General features: G+C 36.2%; 1 protein-coding gene across 2 annotated transcripts in view; it reads left to right on the top strand.

Annotated features, from left to right (window-relative positions):
* Positions 1–21588, top strand: part of LOC140167639 (neuronal acetylcholine receptor subunit alpha-9-like) — a 47444-nt gene extending 25856 nt beyond the window's left edge. For both annotated transcript variants that reach the window (XM_072190938.1, XM_072190946.1), the window contains exons 2-7: positions 11176–11315; positions 12610–12654; positions 13380–13489; positions 14077–14299; positions 19113–19426; positions 20547–21588. In XM_072190938.1, coding sequence (XP_072047039.1) covers positions 14220–14299; positions 19113–19426; positions 20547–21115 — 963 coding nt within the window. In that variant the 5' untranslated portion in view covers positions 11176–11315; positions 12610–12654; positions 13380–13489; positions 14077–14219 and the 3' untranslated portion in view covers positions 21116–21588. The remainder of the gene's footprint in view (positions 1–11175; positions 11316–12609; positions 12655–13379; positions 13490–14076; positions 14300–19112; positions 19427–20546) is intronic.
* The last annotated feature ends 1865 nt before the right edge of the window (positions 21589–23453 follow it).

The raw sequence follows: 23453 nt of genomic DNA, 5'->3' as shown, positions 1-23453 counted from the left end.
CTCAGATGACCCCTGGGAGGGGACCCCGGTGTCAGATGACTTTAAAACGAACATAAACATCTTCTTGCCAGGACAGAACTACACCCACCCACCGCGTTTGAGCCCCGTACGACCTAGTTTTATGCCCATATGACAGTTTTTAGTCATTTTACCTCAAATGACCCCTGGGAGGGGGCCCCGGGGTCGGATGACTTAACGAACATAAACTTCTTCTTGCCAGGACAGAACTACACCCACCCACCGAGTTTGAGCCTCGTACGACCTAGTTTCATGCCCATATCACAGTTTTTAGTCATTTGACTTCAAATGACCCCTGGGAGGGGGGGCCCCGGGGTCGGATGACTTAACGAACATGAACATCTTCTTGCCAGGACAGAACTACACCCACCCACCGAGTTTGAGCCCGCCCGTAGGACCTAGTTCCATGCCCATATGACAGTTTTTAGTCATTTGACCTCAAATGACCCCTTGGAGGGGGCCCCGGGGTCGGATGACTTAACGAACATAAACTTCTTCTTGCCAGGACAGAACTACACCCACCCACCGAGTTTGAGCCCCGTACGACCTACGACGGCCTCACATTAGCAGTCACAGACAAAACCTAAATCTACAGAATATATCCATTACTCGTCGATACTCGAAAGAGCTCAAAATAAATAACTTAGAAAATTTTCTTGATGTCCTTTAACATGTTTCCATAGTTAACCATCGTTAGCCATGGATATCTATGCTGTAGAACTGACCGGTGACTAAGTCCGATTTATTGGGACGTCTATCGACCACTCGACGAGTAATGGTTGTCAAAATGCATAAAAATAAATCTGTTTTTAATACTACCATAATTGCAGTATAAAATCTCAGCTTAATTAAACCGTTTAAGCAATAATTATTTTCTGTAGATTTTAAATAACAATTTATCTGTGTATAGTACGCATTACTGTGCTATATTTTTTACCTTTTCCTTGAACAAAGGAGCCCGCCAGTCTGGTGGACTATTTTTTGCATATTTTGCAATAAATAGTTTGCATTAATTTGTACTTGTTTTAAACCTTAGCACGCAATATAATGGTATTTGACAGGCATTTTAAAAATCGCCCTCTAAATTAAATACATTAAAAGTGCTGAATGCAAATTTTGGAAGATTCGCAGCGCGCGAGCGATATACGTCTAGCCCTCTTCTTTTGTTCCATTATCTATTGTATTTCTTTTGTTAAAAGTCTGGTCAACTGTCGATTATATCAAGTAATGTGGACAGGTCAAGATAATCTTGGTCAGGTCAAGATAATCTTGGTCAGGTCAAGATAATCCTGATCAGGTCAAGATAATCTTGGTCAGGTCAATAAATTTTGAACAAGAGAAGTACATGTTCGCATTTTGGATCAAAGTACATTATGAAGTGATCAAACTATAGAGGGCTATAATTTTGAATTTGTATATTTTACACGATCAGCATAAGTTATTATGCAAGTTAATGCATATAATATTTAAATGAAGATGGTAAACAATATTTGTGTATTTTGAATGACATCAAGCGCACCTCTACTGAATAATGCCAATTAGTTTGTATTATGTCTCTTAACTTAAGCCTGCATAATAAGGACGAGAGTGTCAATCTACCTTTGTCCCCCCTCTCCCAACAAAACGCAGATTCCGACAAATTAGGTTACAAAACAAGAGCCATGCGGTCTTACATCAGTTCAACCAAGGATATTTTGTGCACCTAAAATGCAGTACATTACAGGATTTGGTTCAGGACATTTATTCTATAAGTATATTGAACATAAATATATCATTCTATGGTGTTAAAATTAAAAGAGTTACCTTTATGTCTAGGTAAAACCCACCCACTTTGGTGATTTGACCTTTGAACTTTTTACATATTCATTATTAATATTATGAATTAATAAGGAATTAATAAGGCTCTTGAGTGGGATAGGACCACAAGTGAATTGAATAAAATCTCCTGTAAAATCAATTGAATCAATTCTGTATTGATTTGATTAAATCATTGGCATTTGTCACTAGATAAGACTCATAGACTCGAACGCAGGACATATGGGAAGTGTGTTTTTATTTTGAGAAAAACCTAAACTTTTACAAGATAATACATCAGCTTTTCCATTTTGTCTTTTGAAAACTATTACAACAAATTCGTTTATTTTGGCTCGCCGTATATGTAAGATACTAATAAACGCTTCAAAACAGACCATTACCATAAATAATCGGTGTCTTGTTGGTCTTGTTCAGTTATGGTTCGCATGTTAGTCGCTCGGAAGGCTCGACCCCTTCGGGGTCTCGCCTTCCGAGTGACTAACATGCTCATCATACCTCAACAAGACATCGATGATCTATGATAATGGTCTGTTTCTCATCCTTTATCTACTACGTAGTGTCTATGGAGAATAGAAAATCGCTAACTAGAAATCGAGTTTGGGCGAGCGGTGGTGCAGAGCGAAAGCGATTACTTGCCTCAAAAGGCCTGTTTAAAGCCATATTGTAACATTTGCTGAGGAGGACGCCCTCAATATTTTTTAATTCTGTTTGTTATAAGATTGCAATGTACTTTGATAAACTAAGATACCCTGCACAAATCAAGACATTACGTGTTGTAGATTTGTCAGAATCCGAGATTTTGAATAGACCGTCTGATCAAGACGGTTTATTATTACGATGGATATGATAGTCGAACGTGTATGTAATGTTCATAACACAGTACGTATATGGCGTGCGGGACGGTCATACACACATCAAAGGACCGTACCGTAACACAACCGACTGAGTACCACGCATTGGCGCTAGTAGTCCATTCCGATTTTCTTTGCTTTACCTCAGTTGTTCGGCTCACAATTAAAAGGGGACATATCTGACAGTAAAAGCTAACATTTTATGGAAAAGAATTACTATATTTTTATGGAAATGTTGCAATATTTTTTTAAGTGACAAGTTTTTAAGATACAAATTTAACATGCTAACAGTGAATGAATGCGTTTTTAAATGAGGCTCAAGACTCTACGTGAGAACCTACCATAAGTGATAAGTCCCACGGCCTCCGAGGATCGCTCGATACACACAAATGAACAAAACATAGTGAAGGGGGTCAGTCGGCTATGAAATGTTTAGGTGTCATTCCCTTGAGTCAAACTTCATAGGAATGTTTTTGATTGAACAGAAATATAGGCCAAATTGTGGCGAGTTTCGTTCCCCCCACTATTAAGCGAGGATTGCTCTTTCTTGGTATATCGTTTCCATGACCTACCCTTTATTAGTACCACCTGCACAAAAATCTCACCGTCCTTGTTGTCGAAGGTGTCAAGTGCTGTACAAATGTATATACAATAGTGGCTCAAAAAGAAGTTTGACTCATAATCAGGGACAGGCGATTTGCGCGGAAAAAAATAGCAAATTGCGCGGAATTGCGCGGAACTTTTTTTTCAGTGCAAATCATGTATCTCTAAATTGCGCGGAATTGCGCGGAAAGAAAGTTCCGCGCAAATCGCCTGTCCCTGCTCATAATCAATGATCGACACCATCTTGACACCGGTCAATGACCAATAACCGCCAGATCATCAATCGGCCTTAAGATGCACCTAGGATAAAATGCGATACCGCAGCCACTTAAAAACGGAAGTCCTGTCGAATAGTTGTATGATTCCAATTAATATCTAATTATACCTGGATGAATGAAAACCCTTCCCAATCTCACTAGTATAGCTAACACAAACTGCTTTATACTCAGGTTAATTGAAAGCAAATGAATGTTAACATCAAATATTGTAAAATATTATTCAGTTATTGCGATTCGTTCAACAGTGTGAAAGGACTTCAAGGACTCCAATTACTAACCGCGCGTTGAAGTGAAAGTTTCCTAGGTTACTGATTTTATTTTTCTCTGAAATATTAAATTTTACTAATAAGTTGGATAGGTGTCATAAGACTGTGCATATCTCAATGACAATGTTTAATTGATAACCACAGTAGCAGAGAAGATCTTCAATTAAGTATTATATTAAAAGCATACAAAGCAGTAAGGCGTCTGGAATTGACTGAAAGGCGAGTGCGATGACAGGAGCTATATTTTGCCAAATTTAGTCATGTAACTAAAAACCTGCAGTGTATTTCATAATATTAATACATTGACCTCATGGAAACTGAGTCAAGGAATCCAATTGTTTGTGGTTCTTGATTTAAGGTCAAGAAATAATAATAGTAACTCTGTCCCGGTACCCTCAATTTATGTACATGGTGCGGATATGACACCTTTTATATCAAGAACACATACTCACATAGCATTCCTCTTGCGTGTCACCTTTATTTTAAAACAGGGAGAAAGATTGCTCTTAAGGTTATGAACTATTTTAAACTGTTGTGATTTGGTAGTTCACAGCATCTTACGAATGGTAGTGAGCTTTGGCAAAACTGCATTGCTCAATTCATAGCGAGCGTGTAGAAGAATTAAAATATCCCAGAAATAATTTTATAGGTGCTGCGGTTCTTGAGTGACGTTGTAAAGAGGGCGGAAACAACAACACTTTTGTAAAACGTACATAACTCATTAACAAAAATAAATTAAGCAAGTTTGCAAAGTATACGATTTGTAGAATGAACTTTTGCAAAACATCAAGGTGTTATTTTTCAATAATATATTAATCTAGATAATGAAAATCGTTTTTTAGGTTGCTTCGACCAACAATACCCCGTCTACCCTTAATCAGGTCCATTAAACTAAAATGTGTGGTTGATATTATATACTAGAGCAATGTGATGTTCAAAAGAGAATGATAACTCACTGCAATGCACTGGCTTAAACGTGTCAAAACCTCACATTTTTCAAGGACTCACATTAATCATCACGAATCACGTCTTGCAATTTACATATAGTTGAAATAACAGTTTCCTTGGTTACTGATGTATGTAATTGATTTGTATAAATTGGATACATTTTGCTAGGCTTTACACATTTCAATGTCGATGTAAATTAAAATAGAGAAAATTTTTAATTAAGTATATCAAAAGGAGTGATCATCATCATCATCATCAGTCGGCTGCAGAGCAGGCGACTACAAGCTTTCGCCAACGACTGTGATCTTGGGCTAGCGAAGCAATTTTGTTTGGCCGCAACATGGACGTCCTTGTTTCCTCTTCCCATGTGGTGAAATATAAAGGGCATATTCTTTCACAGGCTCCTTGTGTGTAGGCGAAGTATTAGTATATGGCCACGAAATCTGAGTTGGTGGGCCTGACAACCAGTGGAGTGGTGTTGGTCAGAGTGTAGATTGTTTCATTTGGAATCCGATATGGATTGGAATATTGATGTTTAACATGACTCTGTAGCAAGATGTTGTTAAAGTTGCTAAAGTCAAAGATGCAAATAAGGCCATAAACCATCGTGTTGAAGAAATTAATAGTGTCAAAAATGAAAATACAATTGTGAGAAATAATGTTCATGTTAACGTAAAGAATGGCAATGATGTTGATCCTAATGATGATGGTGACGAAGCGATCAATGAATTAACAAATAGCATCCACCTTTTAAATGAAAATAGTGTTGAAAATAGCAATGACAGTTATACTGATTATGTTTTAAATGATGTTAGTGAAGCTTGTATGGGTATTGAAAGCAACAATAGTTTAAATATATCAAGTGACAATTCAAACCAAGACAGTAAAGACAATAATAATAGTAATGGTATTAATCACTTGAATGATTTTAATCCCTACAAAGTTCTTAATACACATGGGAAAAATATTGTTTTAGCAAACCTAAACATTTGTAGTCTTACTGGTAATATTGATGAGCTAAAACATATACTTAATGATAATCCCATTGATGTAATGGGACTTGGTGAAACTTTCTTAAATGAACATATATCAGATAACATTATAGATATTGATAATTATTTTTTTTATAGATTTGATAGAGTACTAAATGGAAATTATGTTAATAATAGGCGGGGGGTGTAGCTTTTTATGTAAACAAAAACTGTATTCACAAAGTAAGAGATGATTTAGTTTCAAATCAACTTGAACTGCTTACTATTGAACTAATGCCTCTTAAAAGGAAACCCATTATAGTTATATTATGGTATAGAGTGCCTGGGTCAGCTATTGATCTATTCAATCATCTTAATCATCTTCTTCAAGTAGTTGAGTCAGAAGGTAAAGATTATATACTTATGGGTGATCTAAATTGTGACCTATTAACAAGCACTCCTCATTGTTACACAAACAGACTCAAAGAAATTTGTAGTAACATGAACCTTGTACAATTAATTAAGGAACCAACCAGGATAACTAAGAATAGTAAAACACTCATTGATGTTATTTATTGTACAAATCCTTCTAAGATATGTGATTCTGGAGTAATTCATGTTGGTATAAGTGACCATTCAATATCATATGCAATATGGGGTAAAAAACACAGGATATGTAATGAACCAACAAATGAAAATGATGATGATAAAATGCATGCAGATAAACATAACTTCAGAACATCTCGTTCTTACAAGAAATTCAATGAAACTGACTTCTTAAATGATTTGTGTCAAACAAACTGGGATAGTGTATTTAATACTGGTAATGTTAACATTTCAGCTGAACTATTTGAAAAATTATTTCTTGAAGTTATTGACAGGCATGCACCTTTTAAAAAGCATAGAATTCGTAAAAAGTGTTCTCCATGGAAAACCGATGATGTGCTAAATATGAGGCGTAAACGTGACAAACTTAAACAAATTGCTATTAAATCAAGTAATGATAACAAATGCTGGGAAAATTTCCGTAAAATTAGAAATGAAACTAACAATCTTATAAAAGATAAAAAGAAAGAGTTTCTTAAACAAGGTTTTGATGCACACAAGAATAATATTAAAAAAAGTTGGGAACACCTACGGCATATTGTTCCATCTAAAGGTAAAAATACAAAAATTTCCGTTATTAACTCTGAAAACGGCCTGGCACTAACTGAACCTAAGGATAAAGCAAATGAATTGAATTATTTTTTTGCTAATATAGGCCCTAAACTTGCAAGTAAGATTGCTAAAAATAACTTTTGTAATTATGAAGTCAATGAAAAGCAGCAAACTGATCAATCACATTTTGAATTTGTAAATGTAACAAATGACTATGTATTCAATCAACTCAGTAAGTTAGCAAATGATAAAGCTACTGGTTTAGATAACATTCCATCTCGACTACTGAAAATAGCATCACCAGTAATCACACCAATTGTAACTTATTTAATAAATAATTCTTTTGCATCGTGTACTTTTCCTACATGCTGGAAACGTGCAAAGGTGATTCCTGTATTTAAAGCTGGTGACCCCAATGATCCTAGCAATTATAGACCTATCTCAATTCTAGTTGTTATCTCTAAAATTATTGAAAGGGCCGTATTCGATCAACTGTACGAGTACTTAAATGTAAATTGTTTAATTAATATAAACCAATCTGGTTTCCGGCCATCTCACTCCACTTCTTCTTCTCTTGTAAACATCACAGAGGACTGGTATAATGAAATTGATAAAGGTAATTTAATTGGATTATGTCTGCTGGATCTGAAGAAAGCATTTGACACCGTAAACCATAATATCTTCTTGAGTAAGCTTAAAATGTATAAAGTAGGTGAATATTGTATTAAGTGGTTTACTAGTTATCTTTCTGGTCGCACCCAATGTACATCTGTAAATGGGACTCTCTCGGACTTTAAAGAAACTGTTTGTGGAATGCCCCAGGGCTCAATTGACGGACCACTCGCTTTTCTCATTTATATAAATGATTTACCAAATTATGTTTCTCATTGTAAAGTTAATATGTATGCAGATGATACTGTGTTGTACTATGCCTCTAACTCGTCAAATGATATCATGGAATGTATTAATAATGATTTAAAAATTATAAATAATTGGTTACAAAGCAATAAACTTAGTCTGAATACTGATAAAACTGAATTTATGCTAATAGGATCTAGACAAAGACTCAATACAATTAAGAACAGTGTTAATGAATTATCTATCAATATAAATGGTGTAAATATAAAGAAAGTTAATAAATGTAAACATCTGGGTGTAATTATTGATGACACATTAACTTGGAATGAGCAAATCAATAATGTACGTAAAAAAAGCCTAAAAGGTATGTTCATAATAAATAGAGTTTTTCTTTTGTCAAAACCAATTTGAAGAAAACTTACTAGTTTTTTCTTGCTGACAGTTTCGTCAGTTAGCAACTGACTTTATCAAAGCTTGGTGTTGTTGTGATGATCCAACAGCTGACGACTGGCGGGAAGTTATGTCACTTCCGGTGTTAGTCTTGCTGGCAGTCTTCAGAAGTGGATCATACACGTGACTAAGATTGTAGACCCCCTCGTCTTTGTTCATTACTCCTCGCCCCCTCTTTCTGATCTGTATTGATTCTTTAATCCATCAATACAGATCAGAAAGAGGGGGCGAGGATGTATGTTTGTTTATGCACGGCCCCAAGGAAGAACAACTTTTGTTGAATTGGGCTTTCCGTGTTGAAATAAAGTCTAATATAAAGCATTGATATTGTTTTCCATCTCCTTGGTGATTACACATGACTCGCACCCATAAAGGAAGACGGTAACACAGTTGTCCCAAGCAGCTTAATATTTGTTTCAGTTGGCAGGGATGGGTTTTTCCAAATACGTTACAGTTTCCAGGATGCTACAGAGGCTAGTGCTTTTCTTCTTTTTAGGTCCACAACATGTGTCTATGGTTGATGGTACTGTCATAGACCTCAAGTGCTAGCTCAGTTCATTTATTTCAGATCTTATATCTACAAAAAACGGACATGATATAATAAAATGATACTCATTTTCAATGCTTGCGGTGTTACAAAGTGAGCAAATACGATTGTAATAATCAATATTTTCCCTTCTGCCCATTTCGATCTTAAACATGTGATTTGAACATCTAAGTCTAGAAAGAGGCTTACGATAACGATAATCACAAATTTCAAGCAAATATTTTTCTGGTGTCAACAATGTTTTAAAATTTCTATATGTTCGTAACTTGGGAGTATTACACACATCAGCAAACCATTCTTGGGACGCAATATCACACAGAACCCAACTTGGTAGTCCGCATGGCTCTTGCTTGCCTATCACTTTCTCGGCAAATTCACTAAACGTTGATTCAAAAGAGTACGATGTCCTGAATTGAATGGTCAGCTATATTATTTTCCTGAATGTAACAATGACATTAACGCTATATACATGTCCATGTAATAAACATACATACGGGTGAAATTAACTTTAATTTTAATAATTTAATGTTTTAACCCTCAAGGGGACAATGTTATTGTGCAACCATATCATTTACGTTAATTTTAGCAAACAGTGACCCTTACCAGTTTTCCAGAGTGTAAAGTAGAGTGGTAAGATAAACACTTTGGTTCATTGAATGTTACGGGCGTAATATTCGTACGTTGGGAAATCGCAAGCTCCCTACTAAGTACCAGAAAAAGTAAAAGCAACTTTTGTGATGTCTGCTTCAATACCGGTATTTTACATTGTGTCTTTAGTTTTGTATCATACATGTATTATTATTATATTGCCTGTGTCATTCATTCTGAATATTACACGTGTTTGACTTGTGCATTTTTGGCAAGAAAGTTACTTAGAGCGTTTACTCAGTAGTCATCAATACTAGTCAACTAGTCGCGACTATTGGTGCCGCCTAGTCGACTACTAAAACAAGCTGAAGTAGTGCAACCCTAGTGACGATTTATATAAACACATAATTCAACTTCATTTGAATTGATCAACTAATAGTTTTAATTGAGGTCAAATTGAAGAACTAACGAATCCCGCAGATCAATGATATAATGTCATGAACAAATTAATTACAAAGTAATATACATACACGTTACTGTAGCGTTTTATTTACTTATCTATAACATTCGGCTGAAGCCAGGCAAATCCCAACAGTGCTTTTTTTGTTATTTATTATTATTTGAAGCTACTAAATTTAAGGTGATATCAACCGAATATGACGGACAGGGATACGGGAAGAGGTCCGATTTTAGAAGAAAGATGAAAACCGGAGCACCCGGAGAATAACCTGCGAGGACGAGCATGGATCGGCAACCAAACACACACGTTGTGTCTTTTCCCTTTTCTATAATAATTACTTGCATACGCCTTAGCTTTTTCATGTTCTCAATCATATTTTCGATGAGAACTATCTGTAGTTGAATAATGAATTGAATAATGAACAATTATGCCAATAAAGGATGATATGACCGTGTGCACCACCCTGATACATATCTTTCTTTGCAATATATTGCCTTCCAGTCATAATATTCTGATTAAATAACAATGCATTCTGTGATTATCAGGCCAAGGTCAATGTCTGTCTACAGTTTTGAACTTGATATATTCTTGCTTTTTCCATATAAGTCTTGATCTAGAGCAAAGTAATGTGTTTGTAGACAGCTTTCTGACTGAGGAATTCGATGTTACTACATGAGTACTTCTAAGAGATATACCTCATGCAAAAATATCGATGGCTTGATTTTGGATGGTGAAGAAATTAAAGGAGTTTTCCAAAACCTTGGATACATGATGGCTGGAAACCCAACAGAGTCTGGAAATCACTGCAAGTCACATCCCCGCTCAACTTATGCTCAGCATCTTTCACACATAAGCTGGAGGATTACATTCACAGCTATGCCGCCAACTGCTACAGATTAACCACCACCATGATAGAGTATCCAATGTGACTGTGTACCAGATGACCAACCAGCAACCATTTTCACACCTCATTCAGATGAAATGGCTCGGGCATATCCTCCAGAAACCATCAGATGAGCTAATCAATAAAATAATGATCCCAACATAGCACAAGGCGGCAGTAAAGACAGAGAGTACTGTACCACTAAAACTATAACTCTTTCCCCGACAGGGATCAGAAATGCACCTCAGGACCGATCTTATTGGATTCGCAACCGACCGATGTCCCATGATCCTTGCATTGGCGTCCCAAAAGATTCCAGCCTTTAATCTTCAATTCCAACTATCTCATGCTTTGTAATATTTGATCACGCAATATTATAATTATTAGAACTAATTCTTCACCTTGCTACGACTATGTTTTTAAAGCTTTTGAAATACGTAACTGACATGTAAATTAAATGCTTTATCATGTTTTTACCCAGGTTGTTACGGTTCGTCACATCTTGAATTGTTAGACTTCTTGATGCAAGATTATCCAAACATTCATATCCGACCTGTGAAGAAAACTTCAACGACAACAAATGTCACATTCAGACCTCTCTTTGCTAATCTGATAGAAATGGTAAGCTAGATGGGTAAGCTATATCCTCTAACATCATTATGTTTAGTGGTCGTAATACTGCGCAGTCGCAACGAGCGTAGCGTTTTTATAATGGCGTATAGCTTCAAAAGACGTCTAAGATATACGCCTAACCTTGGACGTCAAAGATGCAATCTTAGACGCCCAAGATGCAAATTTGGACGTCTAAGAATTTCGAGGTAGATTTAAATCGACGAATCCTAGAGCCAGAAATCACAAACCGCCAATCATCTTAAGCGTATTCAAATACTGACCAATTAATTCATAGACGCCTTAGATATTACAAGCCTAAGATTTCTTGGACGTCCAAGATTGACCATTCACCATGACCTATAGGATAATAGTTGTGGATGGTTTCGCGATTCGACCAGATGTATGACGAGAGGTTTCATAGACTAGCTGTGTTATTCTGAGGCATACCACCAAATAATATCCCATTGAAGTACATGTAGCAAAAATACAAGAAAGAAATTTACCATTTCCACTAACTACATCAAAATCTGTGGAATTGTTCGCGCAAGTTAAACTCTAAACTTGGTGCATGGAAATACGTATAATGCTTGGTGCTTGTGGTGAGATTGGATTGATAACAAATAGATGGCGAGTATGATTGACAGCGTGTGTTAGGGACAAAGGTCCCAGGCGAAGTCCGTTTCAAAATTCAAAGTACAAAGTCGGGATTGCGCGAGCAATAAACAGGTAGATCCCAAAATCAGAATTGTTCAATAAGTGAGCTCTCGTTATAAATTTACTGAAATTTACTCAAAAAAATGGCAAAGTTTAGAATTAGAATTGCAAATTTCCGCTCTCTTCTCGCGAATTTGGCCTTCTAAAATCTTTTTCAGTAGAGAGTCAGTGGACCTCCCCCACCTTTGGTTTAGTAGCCCGGTATGCCCCAGGCCAACCGCTGATTGAAATTCCATGTCATGTCAACAATAAGAGCATGGTAAGAGCACTAGAAAATCGCATTTGCGTACTTGTAAGCGCATATTCACGTTAAAAATATTCACGGATTTGACACCAACCCCCACTTTGCAATTTTACTACTTAAGTGGGCCAAAATGAGGACAATAAAAAAATTGTGGCATTAAAAATGTTTATTACAAGTAAAGTATTCAATAAATGGTCACAAAAAAGGTTTATATACACATTACTTAACCCTCGGCTACCTTTTTGTAAGATACATTGCAATGCCTGAAAACTGAAATGAAAATGAACTGAACTGTCTGCCTATATATTAAATGAAACAAACTAATTTGTTTTAATATACTTGCAGGATACAAGGAACCAACATTACACACTTTTTACCTGGCTGAAAACAGTGAGTGTTATTCTATATACATCTACATACAACCACTGTGATTTTCAGCAATCAAATTAACTACAACTAATAAACGTGTATTTCTAACTCGATGTCCCAGCTCAAGGTAACATGTAGATGCCTTATACAAGACCTCGACTAATTAAATGTGCGAATGTTAATGTAATAATATTAATATTACATTGAAAGCATTCAAAGCATAGAAAGCTTAAAAGCATAGATTGAATTGTTGGTATGTGAAGCAACACCATACAGTTCTTTACCCTTTCAATGTCATGCATCGCGAAAATGCTGTCGACTAAAAACTTTACTTTGGTTGTTTTATCATCCATCTATTATGTACTCCAATTTTTGACCAATCACATTTTATGTATAATATGGACAATTGAAAGCGTTGCAGAATGATGAAACCTTTTTTATTATTATTATAAAAGGTTTCATCCTTTGGATTGTAGGACGTAGCTTAAAATTCTTGAAAATCCAAAAACCATGAAGTGTCTTCTCTCAAATGGTGTAAAAATCCTCAAAATCCCTTCACGCGTAACTGCGATGATTTAGTTTATATTGAGTAGACTCATCTATGGATCTTTCTAATGGGGCAATTACTGCCAATTAGCAATAATAATGTACAGCATTGCTTGGAATTGCAAATATATTCATATTTTTTGTTTTGTTTAAATGAAATGGAATTTTCTTTGGTATGATTTGAACGTTTGACTCTCTAGGTCTGGAGAGACGAGTTTTTGACCTGGAATGCGTCTGATTACGACGGGACCAATGTCATTTTTCTACCACATAATTCCATTTGGAAACCTGATATTACCCTCGAACAAAGGTAATAGTACATTATAGTAGGTCTACAGAATGTCTCAACGGCCGTAATACTTTAAAATATTTTCGTACCATGCCTAAATGTTATGAAATGTTTCATTTCACTTTATACAGAGAGACAAGTACAAGCACAGTTTATTAATACTGTAGATATAGACTTCTGTATAATTTGCCGGCATTTTCATTGCTTAAAATCACGTCAACCATTCATTACATTACAATTTTACTCCAAACCGTCTTTGACTCCGTACTGAACTCAAAAACATTAAGCGCCCTTATTAAGATAAACTGCTTCAGTTTCACAAAAAAACATTGAGATGCAATCTGGTACATAATTGCCTGCTTGCTTATAAAATTTAATTGATTGCTAGTTTATATATAGAATTCTTACCGTGAAAAACAAAATTAAGCCTTTTAACTACAAGGACGCCCTGATATAATTGTTTGGAAAAATACTGGTTGTTCATTTGTATAAAAACTAATCTATGTCCATTTACCTAATAGTATTTCATTAACAAAATTCTTATTGTGAAAATACCTTTTAACTATTAATACACTGATTAGTTAAATTGCTGCTGCTCTTGTTTTCAGTCCTGACTTTCAGCAGTACAAACCGGATTCTTATGTGGAGGTTCGCAACGACGGCATGGTCTACTGGTTTGTGCCAGCAATCTTTAGTGGCAGTTGTCCTGTTTGGGTGAAATGGTTTCCCTTTTGATACACAAGTTTGCTATATGACCTTTCTATCTTGGACCTACAATGGTCAGGAATTAAATCTATCTCCAGATAAATCGATTGATGGAACCCAAAGAAGGTACGTATAGAGCCACATATAACTTTCAGAGAACATTTGCAAATACTTTAAGGTTGCCAAGCCACCAGTATTTTGAGGCTTTTTTTTTCATTTCAGAAAAATCTCTGAACCTTTCAATCATGACAAATCATTGCTTTAAAACAATTATTGTAACATTTCCATAGAAAATAAAATTTTATTTCTTTTCCACAAAATGTTTATTGCTCTTTCAGATATGTCCCCATTTTAAAATCATTTATTGCATTATATTATGTAGTGCATACTTAAAAAGTTTTATTTTCAAACTTATACCCGTATTCTAGTATATTATCATATTTTTCTTCACTAAACGATGCACTACATATACTACATGAACATAATTAGTCTACCTATAGAAGGTTTCAACGGATTTGCTGCCGTACAAGAAATGATTATCTTTGGAGTGCACAAGTCCGCTTGAACGGCTCTTTTCAGAGCCAACGCATCTTCAGTAGGAAACGGACACCTAAAACAAACCTTTTTAAAGCCACCATCTGTCAACCTGGTTAAAGGGAAATCCAGTGGCGTAGCGACGGGAGGTGGAGGGGCAAGGGGGATACGTTCCCTGGGTGGCACCCTTAGGGGGGCGACAAATTGACAAATTCAGCATCGATTCTGCGCCCCCACCAAGCGATGAAAGTAAAATTCCAACACAAAATCATTTGAAAGATCAATTTAAGACCAATATTCAACTTCATTATGATCAAAATTGATTGGTGGTATGCCCTATTTGGCCACATTTTCGCCCGCGCCTCGTCCAATTGTTTCAAGAATTTGGGGAGGGCGTCTCTATGTATCCATCGCCCTTGGCGCCATAACCCTAGCTACGCCAGTGGGGCAATCTACAAACATGTCATGGGTGCAGACAGTAGGATTATATAGAGAGATATATCATATAGTCCAGGCCCTAGCTAGAACCCGGCCTACACCGGATAGGGTAGAGATTTTGACACTTGATTTGGGTTATTGGACCTTTGAGGTTAAAGAATAACGGAGGTGCTTTTGCGAAAGCGGCTGCGAATTCGAGAGTTCCAAGATGGCCGCCGGCGGCCATTTTGAAAATTTTAAATTTTAGTTTACACTCAATATTCATGTGTAATACATCATTCTATAGGTTTTTGCATACAAGGAATCAATTTCTGACATTATTTTTATGATTGAAGGTCAGTATAACATGTTTACATTCAAAATGGCCGCCGAATGGTTGCCAAAAGATGGGGTTTTCATTAAAATGCATTTAGAATTCAATATTTTAACTTATTTGATGTTAAAAATAACCATGGGATGCTGATATTATGGTGACAACAAAGCATAAGTCGTCTATGTCATTTCTATCATCTCCTGGATATGTTTAAAAATCAAAATGGCTGCCAAAATGGCCGCCAAAATAGTCTTTTTTCATTAAAATGTGTTACAGGAGTATTATAAAGTACCAGATTTACAATGAAATGGTGCCAAACATTGTGTTCTTTTGTTTTCAAAGTATCCCTCTGGTAAAGGGGTAACAATATGACATCGGCATCAATTAATATTATCTCATATGGGCATGTAAACATTCAAAATGGCCGCCAAAATGGCTGCAAAACATGATTTTTTCATTAAAATGGTATTTAAAACAGCATTTTAATAGATGTTGTGTTAAATATTTCCATGGAACGCTGATATAATGTTAAAGGGATATTTCTATCCCAATTTCTTCCTGCTCATGTGTTTTTACATTCATAAAAGAATCTTAAATTCTAAACTTCATGCAAATCGGACATTCCGTTGGCGAATTATGGACTATAACATACCGTATATTTCAATGGTCCATAGGATTGTGTGTTATACTTTCGTTGGCGACAGAATAAAATTCAAAATCGAACATGTTGGCCGGTTTCTCTGGAAAGGGAATATATTTGCAAGATTCCTCTTGCACATGATCATTATGCACCTAGTATATGTCCCGTTGGTATGAGCATGCCGGCAGAATCATTTTACGACAGAATGTTAACCATATGCCATGAAGAAAAAAAAATGACATCTCCTGTAAAAAACTGGTATCTTGAAAGTTGGTGTAACAGTCATTTAAAAGAATATAATATACTCTTTTAAATGACTGTTACACCAACATCCAAAATATTATTTTGGTGGCCAAGTTGAATTTTAAACATGCCCAATTACCCATAAGTCCATGCTGTTTTCCTATTACTGCTATGCTATAATGATTATGTGGGAATACATGTTCTCCGTACAAGTAAGGTCCGAATTAATCTTAACGAACCCCTGACAGTTTATAATTATATCCGACTACATATCCCTAGAAACCTCAATGCCGTTACAGGTAAATAGTACGAAGGGTCATTTGTCAGAAAACCCAATATCAAAGTTATAAACGCTAACCACTACCCTAACCCGAATCTATAACCTAAGCCCTAATCCTATATAACTAATCCTAACTCTAACCAAAATCCTAAAAAATCCTGACCCAAAACCTAACCACGACTCTTCATAACACTTATCATAGCCCAAACCTAACCCTGTGCCGAACACTAACCATAATCCTAATGCTATAACCCTAACCCTAACCTCATTCCTAATACTAATCGTAACCTAAAATGCCCTAAACCGTAACTTTAATCCTTTTTCGACTAAGGACCCTAATGGGCTGTTCTCCGCTAGCCCCGTCGTGAAAGTCTAATCTGCTTCCGATTCCAGACAAATATAGCACTAATTTTTTTGGAATAAAATAAATATTATCCTGTTTTGGCAAAAGAACGGAAAAGTGTTTTAGGGCCTTTTTTGTATGCTGTGGCAATCAAGGGCAAAGATTACAGTAAATTACGAGTAAATTACAGTAAAAATGATAATATACTAGAAGGCGAGTATAAATTAAAAAATAAAACCGTTTAATTATGTACTATTATATATATATAATGCTACAATCAATTTCAAGTTATTCATTCTAATTTTTGGAAAACATATTTTGTGATGGAAGTTAAATTGAACTTCAACACTACTTAAGTAAGATTTGATCTTTCCCTAGAGAAGTCCTTTTGAGAGGGCTGAGCTTTCGGAACTCTAGCGAGTGCCATCTTCAGAGCAACTAAATAAACATGATGATGCGTCTTATATACACTAGGGGGGACTGTCAATGGTACATGTCAAAGTGATTGACATAAAATGTCAAGAGGAGGGATGTCAAAATGATTGACAGGAATTGTCAATAAGTCAATAAGGAGAACTTCCTGTGTGGAGAAACAACAAGCTAATTAACTTCAGGAGGAATGTCCACTCCGGGTGTCCACTCCTTTGAAATTGTCTGGAGTGGAATGGATATGCCAAGCTTCCATGAACTTCTTTTCAGAACACTTGGTGTTCATGTCCAAAATCTTGGTATTGTCCCAGTCAATGTCGTGTTGGTTTTGCCACACATGCTCAGCGACGCCTGATTTTTGTGTGTTTCCAGAGTTGGGGTCTCTTTGGTGTTCACTAGTTCTCTTCTTCAAAGTTCTGCCAGTTTCACCAATGTAAACTTGGTCACAAGATCCACAAGGAATAGAATAGATAGCTCTGGCTGGAGATCCTTGGGAATTGGGTCCTTGGGGTGTACAAGTTGCTGTTTAAGAGTATTGGTCGTTTTGAAGTAAACGCGAAGGTTTTTCTTTCGTATAGCTACAGAGGTCCCAGCTACGTACGGCAAGATGACAGTAGCATTAGGCCTAGGTTCGTCAGTCGTGTCAGTCCTGGCAGGTCGGGATGTAAAGTCATGAACAAACTTAGAAGGGTACTTGTTGAGCTTCAAAGCTTGTCGGATGTGAGTCTTTTAATGGCGTTTCTCCTCAATGTTCGACGAAACATTGTCAGCTCTTTGGAACAGTGAACGCAGCACTGAACGTTTGGCTGATTCTGGATGGTCGAGTCAAAGTTAAGATACTGGTCAGTGTGAGTTTTCTTCCTGTAGACTGTAGTATCAAGTGAAAGTTCAGGCTTTCTCTTGTCTCATGTCCCATTGACAGTCCCCCCTAGTGTATATAAGGCGCATCATCATGTTTATTTAGTTGCTCTGAAGATGGCACTCGCTAGAGTTCCGAAAGCTCAGCCCTCTCAAAAGGACTTCTCTAGGGAAAGATCAAATCTTACTCATGTTTACCGACCTAGAGTACCAAGTAATTTCAAATCCTTCAACACTACTTGTTTATTTTCGCTTACCGTGAGCGCTTTCGAGGAACTTCCTCGTCATCAGCCGATGTTGTTGGCTCTGATGTATTTCTTGGAAACGGCTATAGACCAACCTGATCAAGAAATACATGGAGCCAACAACATCGGCTGATGACGAGGAAGTTCCTCAAAAGCGCTGATGGTAAGCGAAAATAAACAAGTAGTCTTGAAGTTTAATTTAATTTACTTTCATTTTATTACCACTAGGTATGAATCTGGAATTCAAAATCAATTATCAAAATAACACAAAATGTTAAAATTATGAAAAGTCTTAGCCTATATTCAAGATTTTAAATGTTTAGACATGTGCCAAGTCATAGAACTGTGTGACTACACTTGTAAGAAAACATGCAATATTGCATGTTTTTGCCCATTGCTCATTTCCCTCAAATTGCCAAAATATTAAAATTTGGCTTTTAGCTATGTTTCATGTGGCAAAGCAGATAATATTTTCTTATTTCCAAAACAATGGTGCTGTTTTTTGGAATCGGGAGTAGTAGTATGTAATTCCATTCACATGGTACATGCGATTTTAGTAATAAAAAAACATTCCTAGATGCGATTCCTAACAACATTTTTAAACTTTTACTTTCAGCTATTTGGAAAATGGAGTCTGGGATTTAATTGAAGTGGCCGCCAAAAAAGTAACCTCAAAATATGTGTGTTGTGAGATCAATTATTACAATTTGGAATATCGGCTTGTCTTTCATCGTCAGGCTTCATTCTACATCAGTTACATAGTTATTCCTGTCATTTTACTCTCACTTCTTGCCGTCACAGTATTCTTTTTACCGCCTGATAATGGTTCAAAGTTACAGTTTTCAATAACAAACTTGTTGGCACTGTCATTCTTCGAAAAACTTATTTCTGAAGTGATACCGCCTACCGGAGAAAATGCACCAGTAATCGGTGAGTCAGGGTTGATAAACGGAATGTTAAAGTTTACTACAATTTTATAAAAGCAAACTTGAATTACTTAAATGCTTCAAGTATAGCCAAATAAAATTTCACTCAAGTATCCCTACAGAACCGCTATAGCGTATTGAACGTTGAGTGATTTTACATTTCCAAATCCAAGAATCTCTCCCCCTTTTTTAAATGCCAAGAAATCTTTCCTTCCTTTTACATTATCCACATTAAGATTCTGAATAATTACGATAGATGATGCGAGAACGAAATGTTGCATTTTAAACGTTTTTCATATTTTATAGCTTTCCAACAAACACAAAACGTTATAAAAGGTTGTCAGAAAACGTTTAAATGTCGGGTTATATAAAGGGTATATTAAGGGTACAAAACGTTTTCATAGCATTAAAAACATTTTGTTGATAATGTACTGCCCAGCAAACACAAAAAACAAGAACATTTCTGTGTTTGCTGGTTGCAAATATTTTAACATAATGTTATTTAAGTGTTGACAAAATATTGCAAAAATATTTTACAATAACATTTTGCAAATATTTTAAAAATATTGTTGTAGTGTGTTTTCATACAAAACGTTTTAAAACGTTTTCATGACCTTGATTATAACCCGACATTTAATGTTATTAAAACGTTTTTACCTAAACCAAAACCCAAACTATAACTTAATTATGGGCGTAATGTCGAAAAGTATACCAGCACCAAAATACCTTGTCTCCACTTCCGATCTGCCAATAACTGTTTCTCTTCTCTTTGACTAGCCCAAAACACTTCCAACATTTATTCACAATATACTAGAGCATTTCTGTTTTCTCGTTTGTGTAAACTTTTTATTTTGGTTCATGGTTAAATACTTGTTCTTTTTGTCTTCATCTATACAAAGAATATTTGGCATAGATTTTAATACCTTCTGCTTAATTTATGACTGTAAATCTACAACAGGTTTATAAACACGATGAAGATACAGAGGGATAATTTTTCACCAACTAGCAAAAAAACTAGCAAAAAGTCTATAAACGAAATTTAAAAACACAGTCGTACCAGCAAGCGGGATAGTACCTATGTATAAATAAACTTGACACCAAGAACCTCTTGTTCTTCATTTCAGATATTTACTTCCAAATCATGATCATCATGGTCAGTTTATCTGTGTTCGCAACAGTTTTCATCATCAATCTAAGCAGTCGATCTCAGGAACCAGTTCCCAAATGGATGAAATGGCTAGCATTTGAAAAACTACCACATATTTTGTTTTTGAACAGCTATGTTCAAATGGTCAGGGAAGCTAACAAAACAACAAACTCACAAGCAAACAAGACGACAACAGGAAAACAAAACGGAGTTGACTCCGATGGATTTCAACACATAGCGAACCCGGCAGTTATCAATAACGGTGATTACAGAGACAAATATAACCGTGCTTACCACGATCACTGTTATAAAGGATCAAGTTTTACTACACATAGCAAAGATGATAAAAGCGTCTTTGCCAAAGACTGGTACCTTGTAGCGATAATTCTCAGTCGCTTCTTTGCATTGCTATTCTGTACAGTTGTCATTGCAAGCACTGTAACTATTCTAACTTTTATATGGTATCAAAGTACCATTGAATTTGAATATGCTTTGGGTAAACTAAAAGACGAATGGAATACCAAAACATTCTTCTCTGATGGGTAATTTAATACGTTTGTTAATGCATTATCGGGTAGTTTATTTCTAATCAATGCGGTAAATAATGTTGTATGCATCATACGAGTAACTTTCAAACTATTTCGTTAATTCAGCGAAGTGTAGATTTGCTCCTAGGGTTTATTCTCTCTCTATCTCTCTCTTTGAGATTTGTTCTTTTGTCAAAGTAAGATATTTACAGGAAATAATTCAGCTTTCCAATGTCGTAGCTATTGCTATGATGGAGTTAAGTTGCTCTGCCACAATAGAATTATTCATTGTTGTTTTTTATTTCAGAAAGTGTTAGGGGAGCATATGAATTGTGGATCTTATGCAAACAGAGCTTGAATCGAATTCTATGTTGGGTTAAGTAGCTGTTAGTGATCGGCTTTCCATAATATATCATTTCGTTATCAAATAAATGTAACTGTTTACTTTATTGTGCTTAAATTTTAGCATATAAAGTGCCGTGCTCAGATGTAATCTAGCTAAATCTGGTGGTGTCAAATTCTAATACATCACCCCCTTTGCATGATAGAATTATAAACAAATTGAATTCTAAGGGGCTGTGCAATAATTTTGAGCCTGGGGGTACAATTTCCAAACGGCTCACCAAAAATCGCTTGACCCCCTCTCGGCCCGCCAAAAATTGATTATCCCCCTCTCGCACATGCCATATTTTTGGGATACCAGTTTGCAAACCTTAAACAGTGTACTTCGGTATGATCTATAAATGCGCTTTTATAAATACGCACGTGACCCATGGGAACGTCATACCAAGACCAGCAAGCGTGACCAAATCCTCATGCATTGACCACTATACAGAAAGGGATAGGAACTATTTAAGTATTAGTTGAATTTGCAATTCCGATTTGGAATATGTTGCGAGCCCATCGAGCAGGAAATTTGGATATTTAGGTGTTTCGGTACTGTTTTCCTAAGCCTATTTAGAGCATTTTTTTCAAAGGGCGACCCATAAATGTGTGCCAAAATTGCTGCCCCCCTCACGGCTTGCCAAAATGGTCTGCCCCCCCCCAATTTTACCCTCCCATCAGGTCTCATAATTATTGCACAGCCCCTATCAAATAATCGAGTATACAAATGACAACTATATTTAAACTAACAGCGAATCTTAAAATGCTGCCCACGCAATTTCTCGGCCACATCATTGCAACATGTGACCTCAGTCAGACTTGCCAAATTTTTGGTTCATTGGTGCTTTACTCTGACACCGTAGTCAATATTATGTGAATTTTTACCTACTTATAAAAATCAATCATTCTTGCCGGGAGCCAAGAGCCATTATGTCCGATTAATGTAGATTGATATTTTTTTCACACGAGGACACGGATTCAAACACACAGACAAATACGGCACCATGATTGAAGATCAGGTGAAGTGTCAAAGGTTTTCGTGATTTCAAATACTACGAGTACTTGTATTTCATATGGCTATGACCTGCTGAGTGACGTGTTAGTTGTATGTACAAAAAGCAGATATAATTGAAGACCAAATTAAAAATACTAGTTTGCGTCTGACGTCAAGGCAAAGGCGCGACGTGATTGTTTGCTGACCTGCGTAATATGGCATTTTTGGTCTAGTTGACAGGACGTCATACGCAAACTAGTCTTTTTAATTCGGTCTTCAATTATAATCATAAATACCCGCATTCGTTTGTGCATATATGGACTGCACACCGTATTAGGCCACATGTCACAGGGTACATTGCCCAAAGTTGACCAAATTGTCCGAAAACGTATGACATTTCACAACATTTTATGATGTTGCGTAAAGTGGACCAAAGCTGCATAAAATTGCTATGATCACGTTGAACGACTTTGGATAACTTAGCACAATCCGCGTTCACTTTACGCAACTCGTACGCAGGGTGGAGCAATTTTGAGTAAGTTTGAAACCTTTTGAGCGAGTTTTCAGCAACCTTATTCAAATCCCCGCATTCAAACAATGTCGATTTTCATTACTCAAATCAATATATTATTATTAAAAAATTACACTTTGATGTTTTGCAAAAGTTCATTCAACTCTCTTTACAACATAACTCAAGAACCACAGGACCTACAAAAGTATTCTGTGATATTTGAATTCTTCTACACGCTCGCTATGAAATGATCAATGCAATTTTTGTCAAAGCTCACTACCATTCGCAAGATGATGTGAACTACCAAATCTCAACAGTTTAAAATAGTTGCTAACCTTCAAGGCCAACTCTACCTGTGTATTCTTGCTAAGAAACATCAATCAGTGCCCTAAAGTTCTCTGCTACAAGACACTTCTGCGCTCTGTAATCGAATATGCCAGTGTCGCCTGGGAATCGCAATCCACTCTT

This window comes from Amphiura filiformis, chromosome 1 (genome assembly GCF_039555335.1).
Source record: "Amphiura filiformis chromosome 1, Afil_fr2py, whole genome shotgun sequence".
In the NCBI taxonomy this organism is placed as follows: Eukaryota; Metazoa; Echinodermata; class Ophiuroidea; order Amphilepidida; family Amphiuridae; genus Amphiura; species Amphiura filiformis.
The sequence above is the reverse complement of the archived record's forward strand: the minus strand, read 5'-3'. Positions and strand labels throughout refer to the sequence as shown.